This window comes from Myxine glutinosa, chromosome 12 (assembly GCF_964187855.1).
Source record: "Myxine glutinosa chromosome 12, kmMyxGlut1.1, whole genome shotgun sequence".
Taxonomy (NCBI): domain Eukaryota; kingdom Metazoa; phylum Chordata; class Myxini; order Myxiniformes; family Myxinidae; genus Myxine; species Myxine glutinosa.
The window spans coordinates 2,322,860-2,347,307 of NC_136272.1; the positions used below are offsets into that span (position 1 = coordinate 2,322,860).

Below are 24,448 nucleotides of genomic sequence, written 5' to 3' on the forward strand. Positions count from 1 at the left end.
CAGGTAATTCAAACCATTAAACCCAAACCACACTCGGGTCAAAACTCAGGTAATGCAAACCATTAAACCCAAACCACACTCGGGTCAAAACGCAGGTAATTCAAACCATTAAACCCAAACCACACTCGGGTCAAAACTCAGGTAATTCAAACCATTAAACCCAAACCGCACTCGGGTCAAAACTCAGGTAATTCAAACCATTAAACCCAAACCACACTCGGGTCAAAACGCAGGTAATTCAAACCATTAAACCCAAACCACACTCGGGTCAAAACTCAGGTAATGCAAACCATTAAACCCAAACCACACTCGGGTCAAAACGCAGGTAATTCAAACCATTAAACCCAAACCACACTCGGGTCAAAACTCAGGTAATTCAAACCATTAAACTCAAACCCCACACGAGTCAAAACTCAGGTAATTCAAACCATTAAACCCAAACCACACTCGGGTCAAAACTCAGGTAATTCAAACCATTAAACTCAAACGGCACTCGGGTCAAAACTCAGGTAATTCAAACCATTAAACCCAAACCACACTCGGGTCAAAACGCAGGTAATTCAAACCATTAAACCCAAACCACACTCGGGTCAAAACTCAGGTAATTCAAACCATTAAACCCAAACCACACTCGGGTCAAAACTCAGGTAATTCAAACCATTAAACCCAAATCACACTCGGGTCAAAACTCAGGTAATTCAAACCATAAAACCCAAACCGCACTCGGGTCAAAACTCAGGTAATTCAAACCATTAAACCCAAACCACACTCGGGTCAAAACTCAGGTAATTCAAACCATGAAACCCAAACCACACTCGGGTCAAAACTCAGGTAATGCAAACCATTAAACCCAAACCACACTCGGGTCAAAACGCAGGTAATTCAAACCATTAAACCCAAACCACACTCGGGTCAAAACTCAGGTAATTCAAACCATTAAACTCAAACCCCACACGGGTCAAAACTCAGGTAATTCAAACCATTAAACCCAAACCACACTCGGGTCAAAACTCAGGTAATTCAAACCATTAAACTCAAACGGCACTCGGGTCAAAACTCAGGTAATTCAAACCATTAAACCCAAACCACACTCGGGTCAAAACTCAGGTAATTCAAACAATTAAACTCAAACCACACTCGGGTCAAAACTCAGGTAATTCAAACCATTAAACCCAAACCACACTCGGGTCAAAACTCAGGTAATTCAAACCATTAAACTCAAACGGCACTCGGGTCAAAACTCAGGTAATTCAAACCATTAAACCCAAACCACACTCGGGTCAAAACTCAGGTAATTCAAACCATGAAACCCAAACCACACTCGGGTCAAAACTCAGGTAATGCAAACCATTAAACCCAAACCACACTCGGGTCAAAACGCAGGTAATTCAAACCATTAAACCCAAACCACACTCGGGTCAAAACTCAGGTAATTCAAACCATTAAACTCAAACCCCACACGGGTCAAAACTCAGGTAATTCAAACCATTAAACCCAAACCACACTCGGGTCAAAACTCAGGTAATTCAAACCATTAAACTCAAACGGCACTCGGGTCAAAACTCAGGTAATTCAAACCATTAAACCCAAACCACACTCGGGTCAAAACTCAGGTAATTCAAACAATTAAACTCAAACCACACTCGGGTCAAAACTCAGGTAATTCAAACCATTAAACCCAAATCACACTCGGGTCAAAACTCAGGTAATTCAAACCATTAAACTCAAACGGCACTCGGGTCAAAACTCAGGTAATTCAAACAATTAAACTCAAACCACACTCGGGTCAAAACTCAGGTAATTCAAACCATTAAACCCAAATCACACTCGGGTCAAAACTCAGGTAATTCAAACCATTAAACTCAAACGGCACTCGGGTCAAAACTCAGGTAATTCAAACCATTAAACCCAAATCACACTCGGGTCAAAACTCAGGTAATTCAAACCATTAAACTCAAACGGCACTCGGTAGAGCGCATACCTGCACCAGATTAAACAGTTTACATTTTATATCTTTATGATCGGGCCGGGTCTGGATTCGGACCTGAACCAAAAGCTAATCGGCTTGGTATTGTCACCTAACCAACTCATCGACCAAGTTTGTCATAACCCGTCAACAACTTTGAAATATCGTGCTGTATATCTATTTTGGCCACATTTCTCATTGATGAAGAATCACTTTTAAAAATTTCAATCCTAGTATCTGGATGTAGATCCGGATCTTCACCAAAATTGGAGGCGGGGTTGCTATCTTTATCAAAAACTCTCTTCCTCACTCGCCCTGCACTGCACTCTCTCCACCTCACCCCCAGGAATACCTCTGGCTACGGCTTCCCCTTCGCTCCCACCTCTTGTTCATATGTGTGTTGTACCGTCCACCAAACAGTGATGACTCCATCTACATCTCGCTGTCTGATAATATGGACCAACTTCTATCTACTCATCCCAACTCTCTCTTCCTCATATGTGGTGATTTCAACTGTCATCATGCCAGTTGGCTGGGTGTGGGTACCTCTCTCACCAGCCATGGCTCCTCAGCAAAGGACTTCTGCGACTCACTGGGACTGACACAATCTGTCAATTTCCCGACCCGGATCTCAGTCAACGGAACATCTTCTCTTCTGGACTTGGTTATGACTAACTTCCCTGAAAATGTCTGCTGCTCTTCTTCTGCTCCAATCGGATCATCTGATCATGTCCTTGTTAAAGTGGACATCTCTCTGACCATCCTCAGGGAGCCTGCTCAGCGTCGACGAGTCTGGCATTTCACTCAGGCCAACTGGCACGGTCTTCAAGCAGCCATCAATCATCTGGACTGGTCTCCCATCTCTACCACCTCTGACATCAACTCATCCTGGGAATTCTTCCAAAGTAAATTGCTCTCTCTCATGCACAGATTTATCCCATCTCGTCTTCAGTTGTCATACCCTTCCTCCCGTCCATGGTACACGGAATCTTGTGGTGAGGCTGTTGCCCAGAAACAACTTGCCTTAATCTCCTGGAAAGCAAATCCAACGGAAGGAAATCTCATTTCCTTTCACAAAGCCCGAAACAAGTGTGTGTCCACCCTCAGGAGAGCCAGGAAACAATATCTCTCCGTGCTCAAGACCGAACTCTCTTATCTGTCTCCCTCTTCCAAATCCTGGTGGCGTCTGGTCAAATCCGTTTCTGGTGTTTGTTCCCCCTCCATCCCCTCCCTTACCTCAAACGGCTACACAGCTGACTCCGCACGTGAAAAAGCTGAATGCCTCAACTCTGTGTTTGCCTCTAAATCTTGTGTCCCAAACCCATCCCTCTCTGTACCCACCATACCCAGTCGTACCCTGCTGCTCCTGGACTCCGTGTCCTTTCCTCCTGACAAGGTGGAAAAGTTTCTGTCAACCCTCGACTCTGATTCTGCAACTGGACCCGACGGCATCAGCCCACGGGTCCTAAAATCCTGCTCTGCCGCTCTATCTCACCCTCTCTCTGTTCTCTTCACCCTCTCTTTTGCTCAAGGTCAACTGCCATCTGCTTGGAAATCAGCCAACATCACCGCTTTGCACAAAAAAGGTGCAAAAACAGATCCTAGCAACTACAGACCAATTAGCCTTCTCCCAATTATCAGCAAAGTCATGGAATCCATCATTGCTTCAGATATGAAATCTTTCCTCTTCTCCAATGGCTTGATCTCTGATCATCAATTTGGTTTCAGACCAGGTCACTCTACTCTGGACATGCTGCTTCTGCTGTCTCAACAATGGATGGAGGTCCTCAATGCCAAACAGGAAATTAGAGCTGTCTCCCTTGACATATCACGTGCCTTCGACACGGTCTGGCACCCCGTTCTGCTCACCAAACTCTCCTCCTTTGGTATCCATGGAAATCTCCACGCATGGCTGGCGGACTTCCTCTCGAGTTGTCATCAACGTGTGGCCCTGAATGGGTTTCTCTCATCTCCTCTTCCTGTTCAGGCTGGAGTTCCCCAAGGCAGTGTTCTGGGCCCCGTGCTTTTTCTGGTCTTCATCAATGATCTCTCTGACTCTCTTGAAAATCCTCTCTATCTCTTTGCTGATGACTCCACTCTCTGCCGCTCCATTCCTCTTCCCTCAGATCGGCAGTCTGCAGCCTCCTCACTCTCTGAAGACCTGGACAAAATCACAGACTGGTCAAACAAGTGGAACATGTCTTTCAATCCTGACAAATCTCACACTCTTACTATGTCTCTCCGAAAAGATCGACTGGACAACCCTCCCATCTACTTTCTCAACAATCCTCTCCAAGAAGTTCTGTCGCTCAAGCTTTTGGGTCTCACTATCTGCCATGATCTTTCTTGGGAAAACCACATTTCCAAGCTGGCCTCCAAAGCCAGTCGCCGACTGGGCATCCTCCGTCGTGCGAAGTCCTTCCTCGGCACACCTGAGCTCCTCACCACATACAAGGCTTTCATCCGCAGCTCAATGGAATACTGTTCTCCCCTATGGGCCGGTGCTCCTGCCTCACACCTAGCTCGGCTTCACGCTGTTGAAACCAAAGCTTTCAGAATTATTGGAATCTCCCACGATGAAGCTATCTCTGAGGGCCTTTCACTCACTCACCGCAGGCAGGTAGGTGGTCTTTCTGTCTTCTACCGACTCCTCTCCGGCCTTGCACCCCCAGCTCTCTCTGTGCTCTGTCCCCCAAATATTCCTACAGGTCGCACAAGATCTGCCAGCAACCCTCTTATGGTTAAACTGCCAAAATCAAGACTCTCTGCTCACCTTCACTCCTTCATTCCTCTTTTCACCCGCTTCTGGAACAAACTCCCTCACTCCCTTCAATCCCACTCCTCCCTCCAGGTCTTTAAAACAGCTGTTCACCACCATCTCTTATCTTCCCCCATCCAAAACCTTGATCTTTTCTACCCCCGCTAATTCACCCCAGATCCACCTTGTTTGAAATTCCAACTTCTTTCCTGGAAGTCCTGGCAGTGTCCATATGTTTTATACCTCTCCCACCACCCCCTTCCCATGCCCCCCCCCCCCCCCCCCAAAGCCCTCGCCCTCTCTCAGATCTCTCGATGTCTCCATGTCTCTCGGTCCCTGCTCTCAAATGTTGTGTTTGTGTCCTTCCCCCTCTCTCCCCATCTTGTCTACCGCTCCCGATGTTATATGTTTTATGTGTCGGTTTGTCTTTCTGTGTGATTAATGTTCGCTCTTTCACGAGCCTCGATCTTGTATACAAAAAAAAATAAAAAATAAAAAATAAAAAATCGAATAAATTCATCCTCGTCACAAACACAACCTGTCCAGCAAGTTTGCAAGTTTCGTCCGAATACGGCCACAACTCTTCGAGATATGCTGATCACAAAAAACAGACAAATAGGCAAGAAAAACAACCTCCATCCATCTTTTGTGGAGGAGGTAAAAAGAAAAATGTTAATGACAAACCACAATTATAACACAAGCCAAAACGTAGAAAGTTAATAGCACATAACACCCTGCGCACAAGGTTACTTCATTTTAATAAAACTAATTTTAACGATCATTAAACAAAAATCCGAAAGTATAATACTGTTGAAGTAGTTCCAAACAGCATCCGTGTACACCACGCCATTTAACTTTTATTAGGTCATCTCGTCTTGATGAGCAAAGAGATTAACTTCTAAAATGGATCGTAATGTCCGGATGTCTGTCCGTCCGAACTTTTATTAGGTCATCTCGTCTTGATTATCAAAGAGATCAACTTATAAAATGGATCGTAATGTCCGGATGTCTGTCCGTCCAAACTTTTATAAGGTCATCTCGTCTTGATTATCAAAGAGATTAACTTATAAAATGGATCGTGATGTCCAGATGTCTGTCCGTCCGAACCTTTATTAGGTCATCTCGTCTCGATGATCAAAGAGATCAACTTATAAAATGGATCGTGATGTCCAGATGTCTGTCCGTCCGAACTTTTATAAGGTCATCTCGTCTTGATTATCAAAGAGATTAACTTATAAAATGGATCGTGATGTCCGGATGTCTGTCCGTCCAAACTTTTATTAGGTCATCTCGTCTCGATTATCAAAGAGATTAACTTATAAAATGGATCGTAATGTCCGGATGTCTCGCCGTCCAAACTTTTATGAGGTCATCTCGTCTCGATTATCAAAGAGATTAACTTATAAAATGGATTATGATGTCCAAATGTCTGTCCGTCCGAACTTATATTAGGTCATCTCGTCTTGATTATCAAAGAGATTAACTTATAAAATGGATCGTGATGTCAGGATGTCTGCCGTCCGAACCTTTATTAGGTCATCTCGTCTCGATTATCAAAGAGATTAACTTATAAAATGGATCATGATGTCCAGATGTCTGTCCGTCCGAACTTTTATTAGGTCATCTCGTCTTGATTATCAAAGAGATTAACTTATAAAATGGATCGTGATGTCCGGATGTCTGTCCTTCTAAACTTTTATTTGGTCATCTTGTCTCGATTATCAAAGAGATCAACTTATAAAATGGATCGTGATATCCGGATGTCTGTCCTTCCAAACTTTTACGAGGTCATCTCGTCTTGATTATCAAAGAGTTAACTTATAAAATGGATCGTGATGTCTGGATGTCTGTCCTTCCAAACTTTTATTCGGTCATCTCGTCTCGATTATCAAAGAGATCAACTTATAAAATGGATCGTGATGTCCAGATGTCTGTCCGTCCGAACTTTTACGAGGTCATCTCGTCTTGATTATCAGAGATTAACTTATAAAATGGATCGTGAAGTCCGGATGTCTGTCCTTCCAAACTTTTATTAGGTCATCTCGTCTCGATTATCAAAGAGATAAACTGATAAAATGGATCGTGATGTCCGGATGGCTGTCCGTCCAAACTTTTATTAGGTCATCTCGTCTCGATTATCAAAGAGATTAACTTATAAAATGGATCGTGATGTCCGGATGTCTGTCCGTCCAAACTTTTATTAGGTCATCTCGTCTCGATTATCAAAGAGATTAACTTATAAAATGGATCGTGATGTCCGGGTGTCTGTCTGTCCAAACTTTTATTAGGTCATCTCGTCTTGATTATCAAAGAGATCAACTTATAAAATTGATCATGATGTCCGGATGTCTGTCCGTCCAAACTTTTATTAGGTCATCTCGTCTCGATTATCAAAGAGATCAACTTATAAAATGGATCGTGATGTCCGGATGTCTGTCCGTCCAAACTTTTATTAGGTCATCTCGTCTTGATTATCAAAGAGATTAACTTATAAAATGGATCGTGTTGTCCGGATGTCTGTCGTCCGTTAACTTTTTGCTATTTTTGCTACTCCTCCATTGTCACCCAGACGATTGTTCTGAAACCTGACATATGAATACAAGACGGTATCCCGCACAATCCCGCGAGCTTCCATTTTTCGATTTCAGATCATTGGGGGCTCCAATGGGGGTAGAGGGGATAATGGGCAGTTACCCCATGAAACTTTGGATTCCTACTCATCCCTTATTTGCTAACCGATTGCTCTGAAACCTGCTACAACCCTTCTACTCGATGGTCCGCAGGATCGCTCTGTCTTAGATTTTGATTTTTTCAGATCAGGGGGGCTCCCAGTGGATTAGGGGGCTGCAGGGGGTTCCTGCAAATTAGCAGAGGTCTGTACTACAACCTCAAGGGATGACCGTTAGGTCACTGTGGGCCATTTCTTTAAATTGAAGGCCTGCAAAACAGGAGGATTTTCACAGTATTATGACAGGTGATTTGTGTTCTACAGTCTTCAAATATGTAATGAAATTTAAATTTCCATTGTAAAACTCGTAAATAAATTAATTCTGGCTTTTACCACCATTTTACAGGGTATATTACACCAGCCTATCCAACACATTAACATTAGTTATTTGTGCCTGCTGTTTACAGTACGTCCATGATGACGTCCTTAAAAATAGCAAGTTTCCTTTTTGGATTGATTTTCATTTTCGTTTGATTGCAAAGCAGGCAGAGAAAAAATATTAGCTCAAACTTTTTTACGCATGCGCGATCAGGCCAAATTCAGAGCCAAAGTACGGTAAAACGGCAAACTTGTCTTCCTATCCATGATCCGATTGGTGTTCAAAATATATCAATCGATATAAAAGTTTTTCCTCAAGCATAAACTGACAACCATGAACTGATAAGACAGACACAGGACGGACGTGAACCAATTTCTTAAACCCACTATTCGCTTACTATGCTTACTTGCTATTCGCCAAATATATCAGAAAAAAATTCGAATGCTGCAATTAAAAAATCAGGTCTAAATTGGGCAATATTTCTCAAAACAGCAAGTCTTAGCATTTTGCAAACGCTTGAGAGTATTTTGTTCCATTCAAAAGGGCAAACTGAAAGAGCGGTTTGTAAAGATGAAATAGGCCGACTCTCACTTCTACATTCAGCTAGGTGTTGGGCTAGCGGCTAGGGTGCCGGCTTAGGATCCTAGGATCCTGGGTTTGAATCCCGGTCGATCGCTGAATTAACGCCAGGGGGGTTGACTCAGCCTGTCATCCTTCCGAGGTCGGCTAATTGAGTACCAGTTCACTGTTAATTCCCTGTTTGTCGTAAAAGGCGACAAAAAGGGTTGGCGGCAGGAAGGGCATCCGGCTGTAAAACATTGGTTCAAAAAGGGGACCGAAAAACAACAACAACCACGGTCCCCGAAAAAGGCCAACCCCCGCTTGCGGGGAAAAATGGCCTCTAAAGGTGGTTTCTTTCACTTCTACATTCAGTGATAAAAAGTGAAGTCGATACAGCATTGGTTTTGTCCAGATGTACAATTTGACTTTTGAATGGTTTGGCAGCTTAACCAAGAATAATTATATTGAATGAATATATGAATGAATATATGAATGAATGATCGTTTTAAGGCCATTTTCCCCGCCAGAGCGGGGGTTGGCCTTGCGGGCCCCATGACAGTCATGGTTCCCTGTTTGAGGCAATGTTTTTATGGCCGGAAGCCCTTCCTGACGCCAACCTTGTTAGTCGCCTCTTGCGACACATGGAATTACCAGTGAGCTGGTGCTCAATTTGCCGACCTCGGAAGGATGACAGGCTGAGTCAACCCTCTGGTGTTAATTCAGCGATCGACTGGGATTCGAACTCGGGATCCGAGGATGCCAAGCCTGCGCCCTAACCGCAAAGCCAACACCAGGCTAAGAATAATTATATTGAATAACTTGTGCAATTACATCGACATCAAACAACCACCATTTTGGATATTTGTGTGCAAACCCATGTTTATTTGTCACCTGTAGGTTTTGTCACAAAATTCCCTTTCTGTAATAATTCTCTGACAGCACCCAGTCAGAGAATCCTGAGTATCCTGAGCATGAGAATCAGAGCACCACACAACCACATTACAGGTGAAGGACCTCACCCTTACTTTTCAAAAGCATTAGGTGGGAAAAACCACTGGCTGGGTGGGAAAACCCATTGGAGGAGGAAGAGTCGACTCGGAGGAAGACGTAGACTTTGGAATGATTGACATTGAAGGTGGTGTTGGCTAGTGAGCACACCATTGAAGACGCACTGTGGTGAGTCAAAGGGCACGCCACAACCTTTGCTCCCGGGAACTTCACCTGCTACAAATTTTGCTCCCTCAAGTCTCCTCCCCACTCAAGGGGCTTAAAAGACGGAACGTCAAAGCATTTGTGGCTGCTGAAATGCACTGGGTACCCGAAGAAAATCTCTCTGCCCGTTTGTGCCATGAAGGAGTCGACCACTGGTGCCGGTTGTGCTGGAGCCACGATGAGATGCGCTGGAACCAAGACGAGCTGCTCTGGAAACAGGACGAGATGCACTGGAGCCAGGACGAGCTGAGCTGGAGCCAGGATGAGATGTGCTGGAGCCAGGACGAGCTGCAGTGGAGCCAGGACAAGCTGCGCTGGAGCCAGGATGAGATGTGCTGGAGCCAGGACGAGCTGCGCAAGACAGTGTGGCGACCAGTCGAGCACAGGGTAAAGGCACGAGAGTGAGAGAGGTACAGGGTCCCTTGCGTGGGAAGATAGCTCAATCACCGACATACGTTATCTGTCTCTTGCAGCCCTCTAGGAATCTCTAATTCATCTACCTAGACTCATAAAAAGCATTACAGTTGAAGAAGTTATCAATGATTGACCTATCCATCCGTCTGGACAAGGTCGACACTCGCACCTCACAGATTTCCTCCAGGAACTGATGTAGCAAATGCTGCTCTCACTTGCACTCAAACCATTCTGCTTTAATTCCCCTCCCCTTTTCCTTATTGCTTTTCCATTTTGGGACCGACACGTCCATGGGGTGAGTCAAAGAACTACGAAATGCCTTGCCTCCACATACATCTTCTTGACCTTCGCTACATTTCCCCGGAATGATTCTACTGGTGCCATGCCCTATGTTTAGGTAAGTTTGTATGAATGTAGAAGGGGAAAGTAAGTGCTATGGGTTAAGATCTGCTCTTATATGCCTTTCTTGATTGACGATCGTTGTGTCTATACATAAGTGCTTCATGATTGCTTGAGGTGCCTGCACATACGTGCTTCATGATTGCTTGAGGTGCCTGCACATACGTGCTTCATGATTGCTTGAGGTGCCTGCACATACGTGCTTCATGATTGCTTGATGTGCCTGCACATACATGCTTCATGATTGCTTGAGGTGCCTGCACAAACGTGCTTCATGATTGCTTGAGGTGCCTGCACATACGTGCTTCATGATTGCTTGAGGTGCCTGCACATACGTGCTTCATGATTGCTTGAGGTGCCTGCACATACGTGCTTCATGATTGCTTGAGGTGCCTGCACATACGTGCTTCATGATTGCTTGAGGTGCCTGCACATACATGCTTCATGATTGCTTGAGGTGCCTGCACATACGTGCTTCATGATTGCTTGAGGTGCCTGCACATACGTGCTTCATTATTGCTTGAGGTTCCTGCACATACGTGCTTCATGATTGCTTGAGGTGCCTGCACATACGTGCTTCATGATTGCTTGAGGTGCCTGCACATAGGTGCTTCATGATTGTTTAATGTGCTTTGTAAATGTGCATCTCTTATTTGGTAAATGATATTCCATCCTGCCCGTTTTCTCATTCCATCCATTGGCTCGACTTAATGTGTGCAAATCAATAGCCGGGAAGTTTTCCCCAACGATCGCTCATACCACGTCAGAGTACTCACGGTTCTGCCCGGCCGTACATAATAGATACACCAGTGCGTCCTGAAGGAACTTAACCCAATTGGCATCACCAAACCGCTGGAAAGCTAACACGTTTGTAAAAGAGCAAGGAACCTGCCATATTTGGTGGTATCAATTGGCGTCGGTAGTTGTATAACCCGACAGGCCACAGACATATTTAAGGCACAGCGGCCTGCAGGGCCAGAGGTCGGGGAGAGTCAGAGAAACCCCCCTCGTGGTGAACCCCGAACCCAGCGTCCGTAACAATATATTATCCATTCGTGTCTGTCTATCTTTCGGCCGAGGTTTCTCCATGCGTGTTGTCGTGTCCCTCTGTCCAATAAACCTGTTGTTTCTTCACGGCAAGAGTTGCCCAGTGATCCGCCATTATCTTAAACACACGACCAAACAGTTTCGGCCTACTTTGGTTGATCCATGGGGAGAGGTATTCAAGGACAGGAGCGCAATTACCAGCGGTCCTCATTGCCAACTTGGAAATCCCCACATGTACAATGTACCATTTTTCCGCATTGTTATAAAATAACAAATTGCAGTATGGAGAAGTACCGACAAGAGGTGGTATGGATGGCTCAAATGTTTCCACAGGGATGGTGTCTGGTGGTCGGCCATACGCTAGCTCGAAGAGCAACAAGCCAAATGCAAACACATCTCCAACCTCCATTGCCTGTGAACAGACATGTTGTCATCAGAACATTTAGCAAAGCAATCAACGGTTGCCACACATGTAAAAAAACAACAACAATCATTGAACAACCATCTTCCCCTTTCTAAACAGCATTGGTCGAACGATGGCATTCCTTCATACGGATATATCCAATGTATTCTTGTTGTGTAAACCCAAACATTCCATATTTTTGACATTTACAATCCATGTAATTCTAATCCTCTGTTTTGTTCCTTCCACCACAAACTTCATTGCTTTCTTTGCAGCTTAATCTTCTGACCTTTGTAGCACATAACTGTACTTATCATGCGTTCACTTCCTAGATCTTCTTCACTGGTATTGATTTTTAATCGCTTCCTGATTTCGGAGCTCGGAATTCTTTATTTTAGCGACACTCAACAATAGTTTCACAATTGAGAGAGGGCAAAAAACAATGTACAGTGATCCAAAAGTCCTCGCCAAAGGATAATGTTATAAAATAATGTACGATTCATTCCAGGCTGTTTTATTACCCTGCGCTCACGAAGCGAAGTGGGGTTAGGCATTCAATTGCGTATGTAACGTGCGTACATGTGGTGTACGTGCGTCTGCATTTTTAAAATTAACTTTCCCGGTAACCATTGATCCAACAACACAACAACAACATGCATTTTAAGGCCATTTTCCCTGCTAGAGCGGGGGTTAGCCTTGCGGTCCCCATGACAATCTTCTCCATTTGCCCTATTTTCTGCATCTCTCCTTGTTAACCCCCTTGCCCGCATTTCTTCTTCCACCATCTTTAGCCAAGTCTTTCTCGGTCTTCCCCATCCTCTACTTCCTTCTGCATTAATTTCCATCACTCTTCTCAACCAGTCACTTTCATTCTTCCTCAACACATGACCAAACCATCTCAACCTGTTCCTCTTCACAGCATCAATCACAGGCTCTATTCCCATCATCTTTCGCAATTCATCATTTGTCTTCCTCTCTCTCAACGATACTCCGCACATCCATCGAACCATTCGCATTTCCACCCTTTCCAGCCTTCGTTGCTGCTCTACGTTCATTACCCATGTCTCGCTCCCATAAATCATAACACTTCTCACACATGCAGCATACACCTTTCCCTTCAGCTTTGGCGACACTCTCCTCCTCATCAGCACGCCACTCAGTTCCAGAAACTTCTTCCGTGCACATCTCACTCGAGCAACCGTTGCCGAGTCTGATTCACCTTCTCCATTCAGCATGTCTCCGAGGTAGCAAAATGTTTTCACACCTTCCAACTTCACGCCGTCTCCAAGATCCAACTCAACATTTCCTCCATCTGCAGCTTCCCCTGTGCACACCTTACATTTGAATGTAGCTGCCACACTGGTAAATAACCCACTCAGCGCACATTGTACATTGAATGGAGTTCACTCCGACACCCTTCCTGCACACAGCACATGGCCACTTCCCAGTTCTTTCCACCTCACCACATGCTTTACCACTTGCCATCACCTTCGTCTTTCCGATATTCACCTTCAGACCTTTTGTCTCCATACATTCCTTCCACTTGTTCATCTTTTCCTTCAGTCCATCCATACTTTCCGCAATCAACACCAGATCATCTGCATACAACAACTCCCACGGTAAACCCTCCTTTACGTTCTGAGCCAGCACCTCCATCACAGCTACAAATAGTAGTGGACTTAGTATCGACCCCTGATGCACTCCCACCTTCACCTCAAACTCACCACTGTTCCCGTCCTTCGTGCTTACAGCTGTGCGCGGCTGCGCGCTCTTTTGTACATTGCCATCACTACGCTGATCAACCATTCCTCAACTCCTAACATCCTCAATGCCCATGTCAATACTTTGCGGGGGACCCTATCGAATGCTTTCTCCAGATCAACAAACCCAAAAAACAACTTCTTCCTCTTCTCCATGTACTTATCCTGCAACTGCCTCACAATGAAAAGCGCGTCTGTCGTTCCTCTTCCTGGCATAAATACAAACTGCATTTCGTCGATCTTCACTTTCTTCCTTATCCTCCTCGCCAACACCCTTTCCAATACCTTCATTCCATGCTCCAATAACTTAATCGCTCGGTACGAGCCACACTCCAGAGGGTCACCTTTCCCCTTGTATAGAGGGACGAGAGTACTCAGTTCCCAATCCACTGGAATGCGGCCTTCTTTCACCACCAGATTACAGATCTCTGTCATTCTCTTCACACCCCAACTTCCTGCTGCCTTCAACATATCTCCCACAACTCCCGTCGGCCCTCCCGCTTTTCCACTCTTCATTGCTTTTATCGCTTCCTCAACTTCCTTCTCAGTTATCTTCTCTGCCGGTCCTAAAACTGGGTTACTCTCTATGTTGCCATCCCATTCATTCTCTGTATTCAACAGCATTTCCATATATCTTTTCCATCTTCCTTTAATTCCATCTGGGTCGACAACGATTTGTCCCACTTCATCCTTCAAGCAACTCACCCCCATCACATCACACCTCTCTTTCGCTATGTGCTTTGCAATCCTGAATACCGCTCTCTGACCCTCTTCCGAATCCAAGAGCTCTCCGAACATTTTCCTACATACCTCCTGCGCCTTTGCAACCTCTTTCTTTGCAGCCTTCCTGGCTGCCTTATAACTTTCATGCTCTGCTGTTTCTGCTCCCGTACCCTTCGCCTTCTGCCACTCCTTGAACTTCTTCCTCTTCTCGTCAATCCTCTTTCCAACTTCATCATCCCACCATGATGTTTCCGAGTGCCTCGGTGGTCCTTTTGTCCATCCACATACCTCACCAACGGCTCCCAACAGACTAGCTTTCATTGACATCCAACCACTTTCAAGCTCAACATCATCATCCTCTACCCTACTCAGCCTCTCTTTTAATGCCTCCCTTACTGTCACCTCTTTCAACCTCCACACCTTCATTCTCAGTTGGTACTTCACCCGCCGAGCTCTCCTCGCACCTTTCACCCTTATGTCGCAGACAACCAAGTGGTGCTGTGAAACAGCCTCCTCCCCCGGGATCACCTTTGTGTCCCGGAGGTGCCCCCTATCTCGCCTATGCACCATCAGGTAGTCAACGGTTGTCGTCGACCCACCTGACATGTATGTAACAAGCTTATTATCCTCTTTCTGGAACTGAGTATTACAAATCAACAAATCAGCTCCATCAGCGAACTCCAAAATCCTTTCACCTTCTCCATTTCTCGCACCATATCCGTAACCCCCATGAACTCCCTCAAAACCATCCATACTCCTTCCCACATGTCCATTCAGGTCTCCTCCCACCACAACAACTTCCTCATCTTTCACGTTTTCCATCAGCTTCTCTATCACACACCAGAACTTGTCCTTCTCTTCATCGCTTCGACCAACCTGCGGAGCATATCCCGAGATGACGTTCACCAAGAGCTTTCCAATCATCATTTTCACCATCATCAAACTATCACTCACTCAAGTCACACTCACCACACTGTCTACAAACTCCTCAGAAAACAGGACACCAACACCATTCACGCCCTCCGGGCACCCTTGCCACACAAACTTGTATTTCTGTCCCTGCCTACCCTTCACCATTCTCACACCACTTCCTTCCATCTCATCTCCTGCACACAACATATGTCCACTCTTCTTCTGACCAATACTTCCACCACTTCTCCTGATCTCCCTGTCATTGTCCCTCCATTCCATGTCCCAAACCTCAGAAACCGATCTCCACTTCGGGCTGCACCCTGCCCATATGTAGTTGTAATTGTCATGGTTCTCTTTTTGAGGCAATGTTTTTATGGCCGGATGCCCTTCCTGACGCCAACCCTCTTAGTCGTCTTTTACGACACGCAGGGATACGGTGTACCTATTCTGACCAGGGTACACACTGGGAAACGTTTAAAACATGGAAATTCTGGGGAGGGGGGAGGGGGGGGGAGGGGAGGGCGGCGTCAGCATCACGGCTGTGCGGTTTAAACATATTCCAACAATATCCAAACAACCATGAAAACCATGAAAAACAATCTGGGAAAAGTCTCCAAGCGAGAACGTGGATTTGAGAAAGAAGGAGCAGAGGCGGAAGAAAAACGAGATACAGGGGGCGAGGCACACGTCGAGACGAGGAGGAGAGCGAACAAGCACGTGTCCGGGAGGAGAGAAAGAATCAATATAGAATTCTTTGTCTATCCGTTTGTCCTGTTTTTAAAAACGCCGGACAAAGGGTAAGATGCCCGCGAGAGGCAGGGGGGAGAAAAGAAAATCAAAGAAACAAGCAAATACTATGAAGGAAATAACTTACACTCACAAAACACCGACGGGGGGAAGGGAGCCCGGAAAGACCAGGCCACGCACGACGCGCGAATAAAAAACGACCAATCACACACAAATCCGCAACAACCACAAAACCAAAACTAAACAGAAACACACAACAACACACACACAACAAAACAACCAGCGGAAACCCGACAAAGACACGAATGGGAAAACACTCAAACTTCGATGCCGTGGAGAGCTCGAAGCAAGCCTCGTCGCCCGAGGGACCAGAACCCCCGAGGGACCAACCATTGATCCGATTGACAAAATTTTACCATAGGAGTGCCTCCGCCTGTATAATTTTTTTTTATTCATAATTATGACATCATAGGTCACGTGGCACGGACGCAATCTTGGAAAAACGTTACACCTCTAAACCTCAGAAATAGCTAAATGGAAAAACTTGAAGTATGGGCTCATTGGGAAGTACTCCCCATGGGGAATAAGATATGTTAATTATGATGTCATTGGTTCCTTCATTATGACGTCATAATTAGACAAGTACAACGCTCGATCTGATTAGTATGAAAAACAATCTCTGCATCTGAGTCCGATGGACACAACATTTTAACCATAGGAGCGCCTCCTCCTGTAAAATATTTTAAATGACAATTATGGCGTCATAGGTCAGGTGGTACAGGCGCCATCTTGAAAAAAAAAATCGAAAAACGTTGCACCTCTATCTCTGAAACTGCTACATGGAAAAAAATTGAAATGGTGCGTTGCCAAGTACTCCCCATGGGGAATACTATATGTTAATGATGTCATCATTTGGTTAATGATGAATCCCTGGTGTTGGGCTAGCGGCTAGGGTGCCGGCTTAGGATCCAAGGATCCTGGGTTCGAATCCCGGTCGATCGCTGAATTAACGCCAGGGGGGTTGACTCAGCCTGTCATCCTTCCGAGGTCGGCTAATTGAGTACCAGTTCACTGGTAATTCCCTGTTTGTCGTTGAAGGCGGCAAAAAGGGTTGGCGTCAGGAAGTGCATCCGGCCGTAAAACATTGCTTCAAATAGGGGACCGAAAAACAACAACAACCACGGTTCCCGAAAAAGGCCAACCCCCGCTTTGCGGGGAAAAATGGCCTCTAAAGGTGGTTAATGATGATGTCATCAGTAGCATCTAGTTTTATTTATTACATTTTACAAATGGTGGAGCGAGAACGTGCAAAAGTGTACACTCCCCAAGGAAAAGTAGATTTGAGTTCTCCTCCGTGTTCAGGGACTCGAGGCAACATCAGAATTTCTGATTGCAAGGGGAAATGCAAGGAGCCCAGTTCGAAAATTTCGTTCAACTACAAAATGTCAATTGTCCATTAAATTGTTTTTTTAAGTGACTTCACCATTGAGTGGTAGTGCCAAAAACAATAAATAACATGTTATTTCAAAAAGTTATGGATTGATTCAGACAAAACTCGGTAGATGAGTTGGTAAGGCGACAAGACAAGAACAAGCTGATTAGATTTTGGTTCAGGTTCAAATACACATCCGGCCTATCAGTGGGATACACAATGTAAATTATTCAGCCTGGTGGAGGTATGCACTTTACTGAGTGCCGTTCTAATTTTTATCTCTATCCTTTACAAGTCTTTTTACATCTTCGCTTTGCTTCCATACATCATTGCCAGTCTGATACAGGCTTTATAAACAAACACAGGTATGACAAGGAATGTGTCTGTGATTCATTCTGCCACCTAGTTGGCTCCATTTATTCCAAGCTCACCTTATTCCTTATCTCATGGCGTATGATGCTCCTCCTGATGCCTCTATCATGTCTCCAAGGTAAAAGAGCTTTTGGACCTTTTTATAATTAATTTCTGAACTCGGGAGCATTTCTTTTTCTTAAAATGATTTATCCTCACAAGAAACCACTGCACCTCGTGACATCAACTATAATATGATCTACCTTGAATTGAATTTCAAACTCCCGTTCCAAAACTTGAATAAGGCCATGTCCACTTCCTTTCCTTTCTTTCTTTGCAAATCATCACAACCTGGGTTTCATCAAGGTTAACCTGTGAACCTTTATTCTCCATTACACGTTTCCATTTTTGAACGACCTCTTTTGCTTCTTTTTCACTTTTAGTGTATAACAAGTAAACGAAAAAACATGTTTTAAGGCTACACACTTTTTTTTTTTTTAAGTTTCAAAGCTTTTTATTTATTTATCATTTTTATATTAAATTTTGATAGATGAAAATGCACCAGAAAAGACGACCGTGGCCCAAATTTCAGCTCTCTAGGACATATAGAACCTAGAAAACGAACGGCTCAACGATTTGAAATGGGACAAAAAAACAAAGTTCAGATGAAGTTAAATAAAAGTGTAAAAAGCACGGCAATCCCAAATAATTATTTCACTAAACATGTTGAGCTTGCTACCTTGCATGGCTTCACGCTGCCATCCCTATAAAAAAAAAAAAACACCTTTAGAGGCCATTTTTTCCCCGCAAGCGGGGGTTGGCCTTTTTCGGGGACCGTGGTTGTTGTTGTTTTTCGGTCTCCTTTTTGAAGCAATGTTTTACGGCCGGATGCCCTTCCTGCCGCCAACTCTTTTTGTCGCCTTTTACGACAACCAGGGAATTACCAGTGAACTGGTACTCAATTAGCCGACCTCGGAAGGATGACAGGCTGAGTCAACCCCCCTGGCGTTAATTCAGCGATCGACCGGGATTCGAACCCAGGATCCTAGGATCCTAAGCTGGCACCCTAGCCGCTAGCCCAACGCTAGCCCAACACCATCCCTATAAATTGTTTGAATATTTTTTGGCAATGCCATCCATAAACCGTTTAGCCATTTATTTTTGTAATGCTTTTTATCCTGTCCCCGCACAGTGGGAACAGGGATTTTGTAATTGTGTGCGTGTGTCTGGGCCATAACTTTTTACCATTTGAGTTTTGTCATCAAAGTTTCAACAAAGCCATATTATGATAATGTGGGGAAGATAACTTAATAATTTTCTCAAAATGTCAAAGGTCAGCGTCACCTAAAATCATCAATTTTCATCGAATTTACCTGAAATTTAAAGAATTTGTAAGGTGGAACACTGAGCGGTTTCACCAATCAAACCCAGAAGCTGATTGTTTTGTTGTTGTTTTTTTTCGATCAAAAGGTCAAAAGTCAAGGTTGTATAAAATCGGAAATTTTCATTTTGTAAAAATTTTATCTCCACCACCAAAGGTGGATGGAAGTTATGTTTTCACCCCTGTCTGTTTGTCCATTGGCTACAGTCCAGGGAGATTGGCTACAGTGCCATGGGCCTTAAACTTCCTGATAACATTGCGTACGGTGGACACAGGAACATCAAGGTCTCTGGAGATGGATTTGTAGCCTTGAGATTGTCCATGCTTGGCTACAATCTTGTGTCTCTTTTCGCCATGCTCATTGCGGTACACACAGTGACACAAAACAGCAGAATGACTCCTTTTCTCTGTTCAATCTGGTTGAATGAGTGATTTCTATATCGCAGGCACCTGCAACTCAACATCGGTGAGTTCAATTCTAAAGTAAAGGAGAATCACCTGCTTGAAATCTAATTATTTCTAACAACTTCTAAAAGGTGCCAATAATATTGCCCGGGCCATTTTAGAATTTCTGTGTGGAATAAGGTAATATTTCGTATTTTTTTCAGCTTTTTTTTGTTTTGTTCCACTGCACACCAAAGAAATACAAATGTGGATCGATAAAGATTTTTTAAAATTTTCTGGAACAAATGGTGCATTATTTGAAAAAAGGGCAAGGGTGCCAATATTTTTGGCCACAACTGTATATACTTGTATAGACATACATAGGAGTGAGGTAGATTACCATAGCAGACAAAAATAATAATAAAAAATAAAAAACATTTGATGGAGCCATTTGCTTCACGGCCTTTTTTGGAATATCCAAAATAAACTAATAAATAAATAAATAACAACCTTTTTGAATGGTCATATTTAACTGTTATTAAAGAAAATAGTTTCTGAAATGTAGCAAACATGACAGAACATACCACAAGTCGGCGGTGTGAAACAAGTTCAGCACGGTGGAGTGGTGGAAGGCCAAGAATAGAGTTCTCCAAGCCGGTAAGTCGGCAGGTTTTACCTTGTACCAGCACATTGCCAGAGTGGAGATGTCCATATGGAAAGCCACACTCGTGAAGAAAATTCAGAACCTGTAGAGATTTGCGGTAAATCAAAAAAAGAATACAAATTCTCATCGAGGCCTCAACCACCCCTCAAAATGGGACGCATACATTTCACATTTAAATAACTAAACAAAGAAATACAGTAAATATGTAGTGAGTGGAGCTGATAAAGGGTATACAAATACATAATTCAGGGTGGTATGTATGTAGTGGTGATGGTAAAGTGAAAATAAATAAATAATGACCCTTCAAAGGATAAACGATTCTGAATCTGAACTGTTCTCTCTCTCTCCCTTAAAATTAAAATTCCAAATTGGTACTGATCCCGACCCAGGCACATCCAACGATCCCAAAGTCGTTGGATGTGCCTCAATCCCAGAACCAGTGGTCATACTTAATAGGCTATGAGCCAGACCCTCAAATTTTCGACATTATGCTCAATCAGAGGGAGGATGGCTAACAGTTATTTTTGGCAAGGCCAGGGACCCTAGTGCTGAAAAAAATGTGATAGCAGTGTGAAACTCTTAGCCGTATCTGTGTTATCATCACATTTGTCAGATCACCCCAATAACGCTTTCGGTAATTTTTCCGCCTAAGATTTAGGCGGTAGGGTTCGTTTTGGGGCTTTCAAATAATATCTCCTATATGTATCAGTTAGTGTTGTATACCAGGTGAAAGGTAATTGAATTATCTTTCACATGATGTATAGAAAGTGCCTGTGTGATATATAGTAACCTCTTTATGATCATTAAAACATAATTATTTCCGCCAACCCTCAAAAATTTATCACAAAATCCCCAATGAAAACAATTAGGCAAAAATTCAGTTTGGCGGATATTAAATGAATTTTTGAATTTGAGAAACACACTATGATTAAAGTCAAATTTGGGCCTTAAATCTCATACACCTTGATAAAGATGAGAAAATCCAATATACAGTAGTTGCTGTAACCATGACCTAAAATCCATAAATGTATATCTTTCCGCTCTTATGATATATTGATTTACATTTTACGATTTTTGACCGACAGCATGTATATAGTTTGTATACCATTATTGGTCTAAAAATAGTATATATAATATTGGGATGTCAGCCATATATAGGCCAAAAAGTACTTAAAATGGTGTCAGAAATGTCTAATTCTAAAAATATGAAGGCATTATGACCAAACTGTATGTGGTGTTCTTGAATATACCACAGACGTATGATGCATGTGATGATTAACCTACTCCATGTATATGTATGTATCCTGATGTACCCTAACTTGGCGAGATAATTTACATCATATTCATGCAAACGTTTTTAGTCTTGTAGTGTTGTATGGTTCTCTTATATTACCAGCTATACATAAAGTAAACCAAAGGAAAACAATGTACTTTCTATTTAAGCAACATATATTTATAGACATCATACCATAAAGTACACGAGTTATCAATTCAGCGTACACCATATTTGTTACACATATGTACATGATCTTTCTCCATACAGTTCTACAATTCAGAAGTTATCCTCGTCATCGTCGTCGTCTTCTTCATCGTCTTCTGCCGAACTGTCATCACTCTCACCATACACTCTCTGGTTGTCACATGTGGTGAGTTTGCACATGTCTGTGCACTTCAAACCACTGGCCATGCAGACACACATGGGTAGTGTGCATCTTTTCGAACAGGTGCATGCCAGTAAATCCAGAACCGCCTGTGGTGCGGGCTGTCCTTGCATCCAGTCGACTGCCAGCTGCACGCGACCATCCTGGGTATCCCAGTGCCATCCTTTCCCGATTGGACTCGGTACTGCTGGATCCATCTTGAGACTCCTCTTCCAAATAGCGGCTTGATAGTTGGCTCGCTGTGCATGTTTGGTTAAGCAGTCTTTGCACGGAGGTAGCTGGTGACTGTCGATCTCTCCCCTCTTGGCACAGAACAGGTGATATCTCAAGTCATTCACCTTCACTGTCCCCGACTTCGGTGCGTACATGAGACAAGTGAAGTTCTCCAATTTATCCATCAGTTCCTCACTGACGTCCCAGTCCTCTCCCAGCTGTGTACATGCATCCTGCACATCTTTGTTGGTTCTGATGAGTTTTAGTGCAGTCAGTTTTCCTCGTCCAGCGAACGTGCTGACTGTGTCGCATCCGGTATAGGCATGCATTCCAATTAGGGCCTGACATACATTTGTGCCGACTGACTTTCCTATTTTCCCTATGTCTAGGATTTTAGCCCTTGCTTTGGTGCCACATTTCTGAAACAACTTGGCATGAATCTTGGTATGAAATGCCAAGCCAATGACAAGTACGTCGGTGTCATCTGAGCTAATAAGCACAGACTGGTATCCATGTGCGGCAGCATGGGCAGCATGCAAGAACAGACGACCATCTGCTTCCTCGTGTGTGCTTTCCAGGGCCACTACTTCTTGGCTAGCATCAGATGTGATCTGATAACACTTGTCATCGCATGTTACAAAGAGAACCTTTCCCTGTAGGCGTCTGATGTACTCTGGTTTCTTCCACTCTTCGACCAGGAACATGATAAGACTTGACTTGTTCCCAACATAGCTGAGAAACTTGCGTCATTGCCTTACAATTTGAGATGCCGTGATGTTTTTCAGCTCAAGTCCTGTGTTCTTCCCCCCTGGTTAACCGTTCGCTGTTTTTGATGGAAGTCTCCTTGTAGGTGTCAAAGACGACATCGATCCTCTGGCTACTGCATCCATCCTTCAGGGCCATGGATAGGACAATCATGGCCACTTCGGCAAATGTAGTTTGATCACCTGCCACCTTCTGTATAAGGAGCATCCCGTCAATAATTGTTGCCGAATTGTCGGGTATCCTTTCAGCCGGGGTCACAGTCCTTTGCAAGGCCGTGGCTAGGGCAGCTTTGTTGGTTTTCCGTAGAAGGCCTTCGGGTGTCGCCAGGGCCCATGGCAAGGGACCTAGAGGATGAGATAGCACCTCTGCCATGTGAAGATCTCGGCCCTGTGCCATCACGATAATTCTACCAAATAGAGCTCTGTCTGCTTGAAGAATTACTGCCCTGCCATTGCTTCTGCATTCCTTCTTCTTAGTGAGGTTGCTGAAAGTCTTCAGCTTGTTCAGTTGCAAAGGGTCGTGGAATTTCTTGATTGGTGGGTTGCTCTCAAGTCGCTCAATCTTGAAGTTTGTGTAGCACTTGTGTCCGACTTCCCATGCTTTCTCCAGATCCTTGGCAATATTTGGAGGGGCTGCGCGTGCGGTGGAAATACTGATGAGAGAGCTGGCCATAGTGAATGGGTTCACCCAACTCTGGATCAGAGTTATCAGTGATGATACAGCGTCCTCATCTTTCTTGATCCGTGTTTGCTGCAGATCCACGTGTTGTACGTGTGTGTTGCTCACATTCACCATTTCCCTCATCTGGCGGAGAAACGCACTCCTGTGTTCGGATGTGACATAGTAGCGCTTCACTGCTCCAGATTTCAAGTTGAATCTGGTAGTGCCACCTGGTGTCTGTGTGTCTTTGTTGACAGTGACCTCAGTAGTTTGGTCAACTGGAATGCGTCCAAACGGATTGCTTTTTGACATTTGAACTGAGAAGTACCCATCCGAGAACGCTTGGAAGATGCCAGGGTGCTGCGTTGGAAGGTTTGTCATTTGTGCGTAGTATGCTGATAAATACCGTGCATAGTTGATTTTGTCGTATGCGAAGCACCAAGGAATCATGGCTTGGATAGCAGATAGATGTAATGGCCAATTACCTTCTCGGGAAGCGCGCAGTAGAGCAAGCAAGACCGTTTCAACGATATCAACCAAGACCAACGATATCAACGTTTCAACGATTTCAATGTCTCTACTTGTGGCAGCCATGATTTTCGTGTCACATTTACGCACGGCGCTGTTTCGCAGTGTTTCATCTGCTCTCAGATCAACAGCCTTGCTCAACTTTTCATGGGATGACGTTCCCTTGCACCACTTGGTCTTTCCACAGAATATACAATCCGGTTCATAGATGCGTGATTCCGAAGATGCCCTTCTGGCTTGTCTCTTGCTCGCTGAACATGTTGCAGCAGCATCGTCGGTTAAATTGGATTCAGCTTTTCGTTTCAGTGCTTCCAAATCTCGCTTCATGGTGAACACGCTCCTGCACTGCCTGTGGTAGAATACTCGGGGAATCTCCTTCTCTGGCAGCGACTGAGCAAGGTCGAGAATGGGTGCATGGTTCCGTATTTTGGCCGCATCCAGCAATGTAGTCCACGAATCG

At 44.2% G+C, this 24,448-nt stretch overlaps 1 protein-coding gene across 3 annotated transcripts in view; it reads right to left on the minus strand.

Annotated features, from left to right (window-relative positions):
• PXK (PX domain containing serine/threonine kinase like) overlaps positions 1 to 24,448 on the minus strand; it is a 148,667-nt gene that overhangs the window by 48,831 nt on the left and 75,388 nt on the right. For all 3 annotated transcript variants that reach the window (XM_068133402.2, XM_068133403.2, XM_068133401.2), the window contains exons 10-11: positions 20,082 to 20,243; positions 11,699 to 11,816 (exon numbers count right to left, since the gene is read on the minus strand). In XM_068133402.2, the coding sequence (XP_067989503.2) occupies positions 11,699 to 11,816; positions 20,082 to 20,243 (280 nt within the window). The remainder of the gene's footprint in view (positions 1 to 11,698; positions 11,817 to 20,081; positions 20,244 to 24,448) is intronic.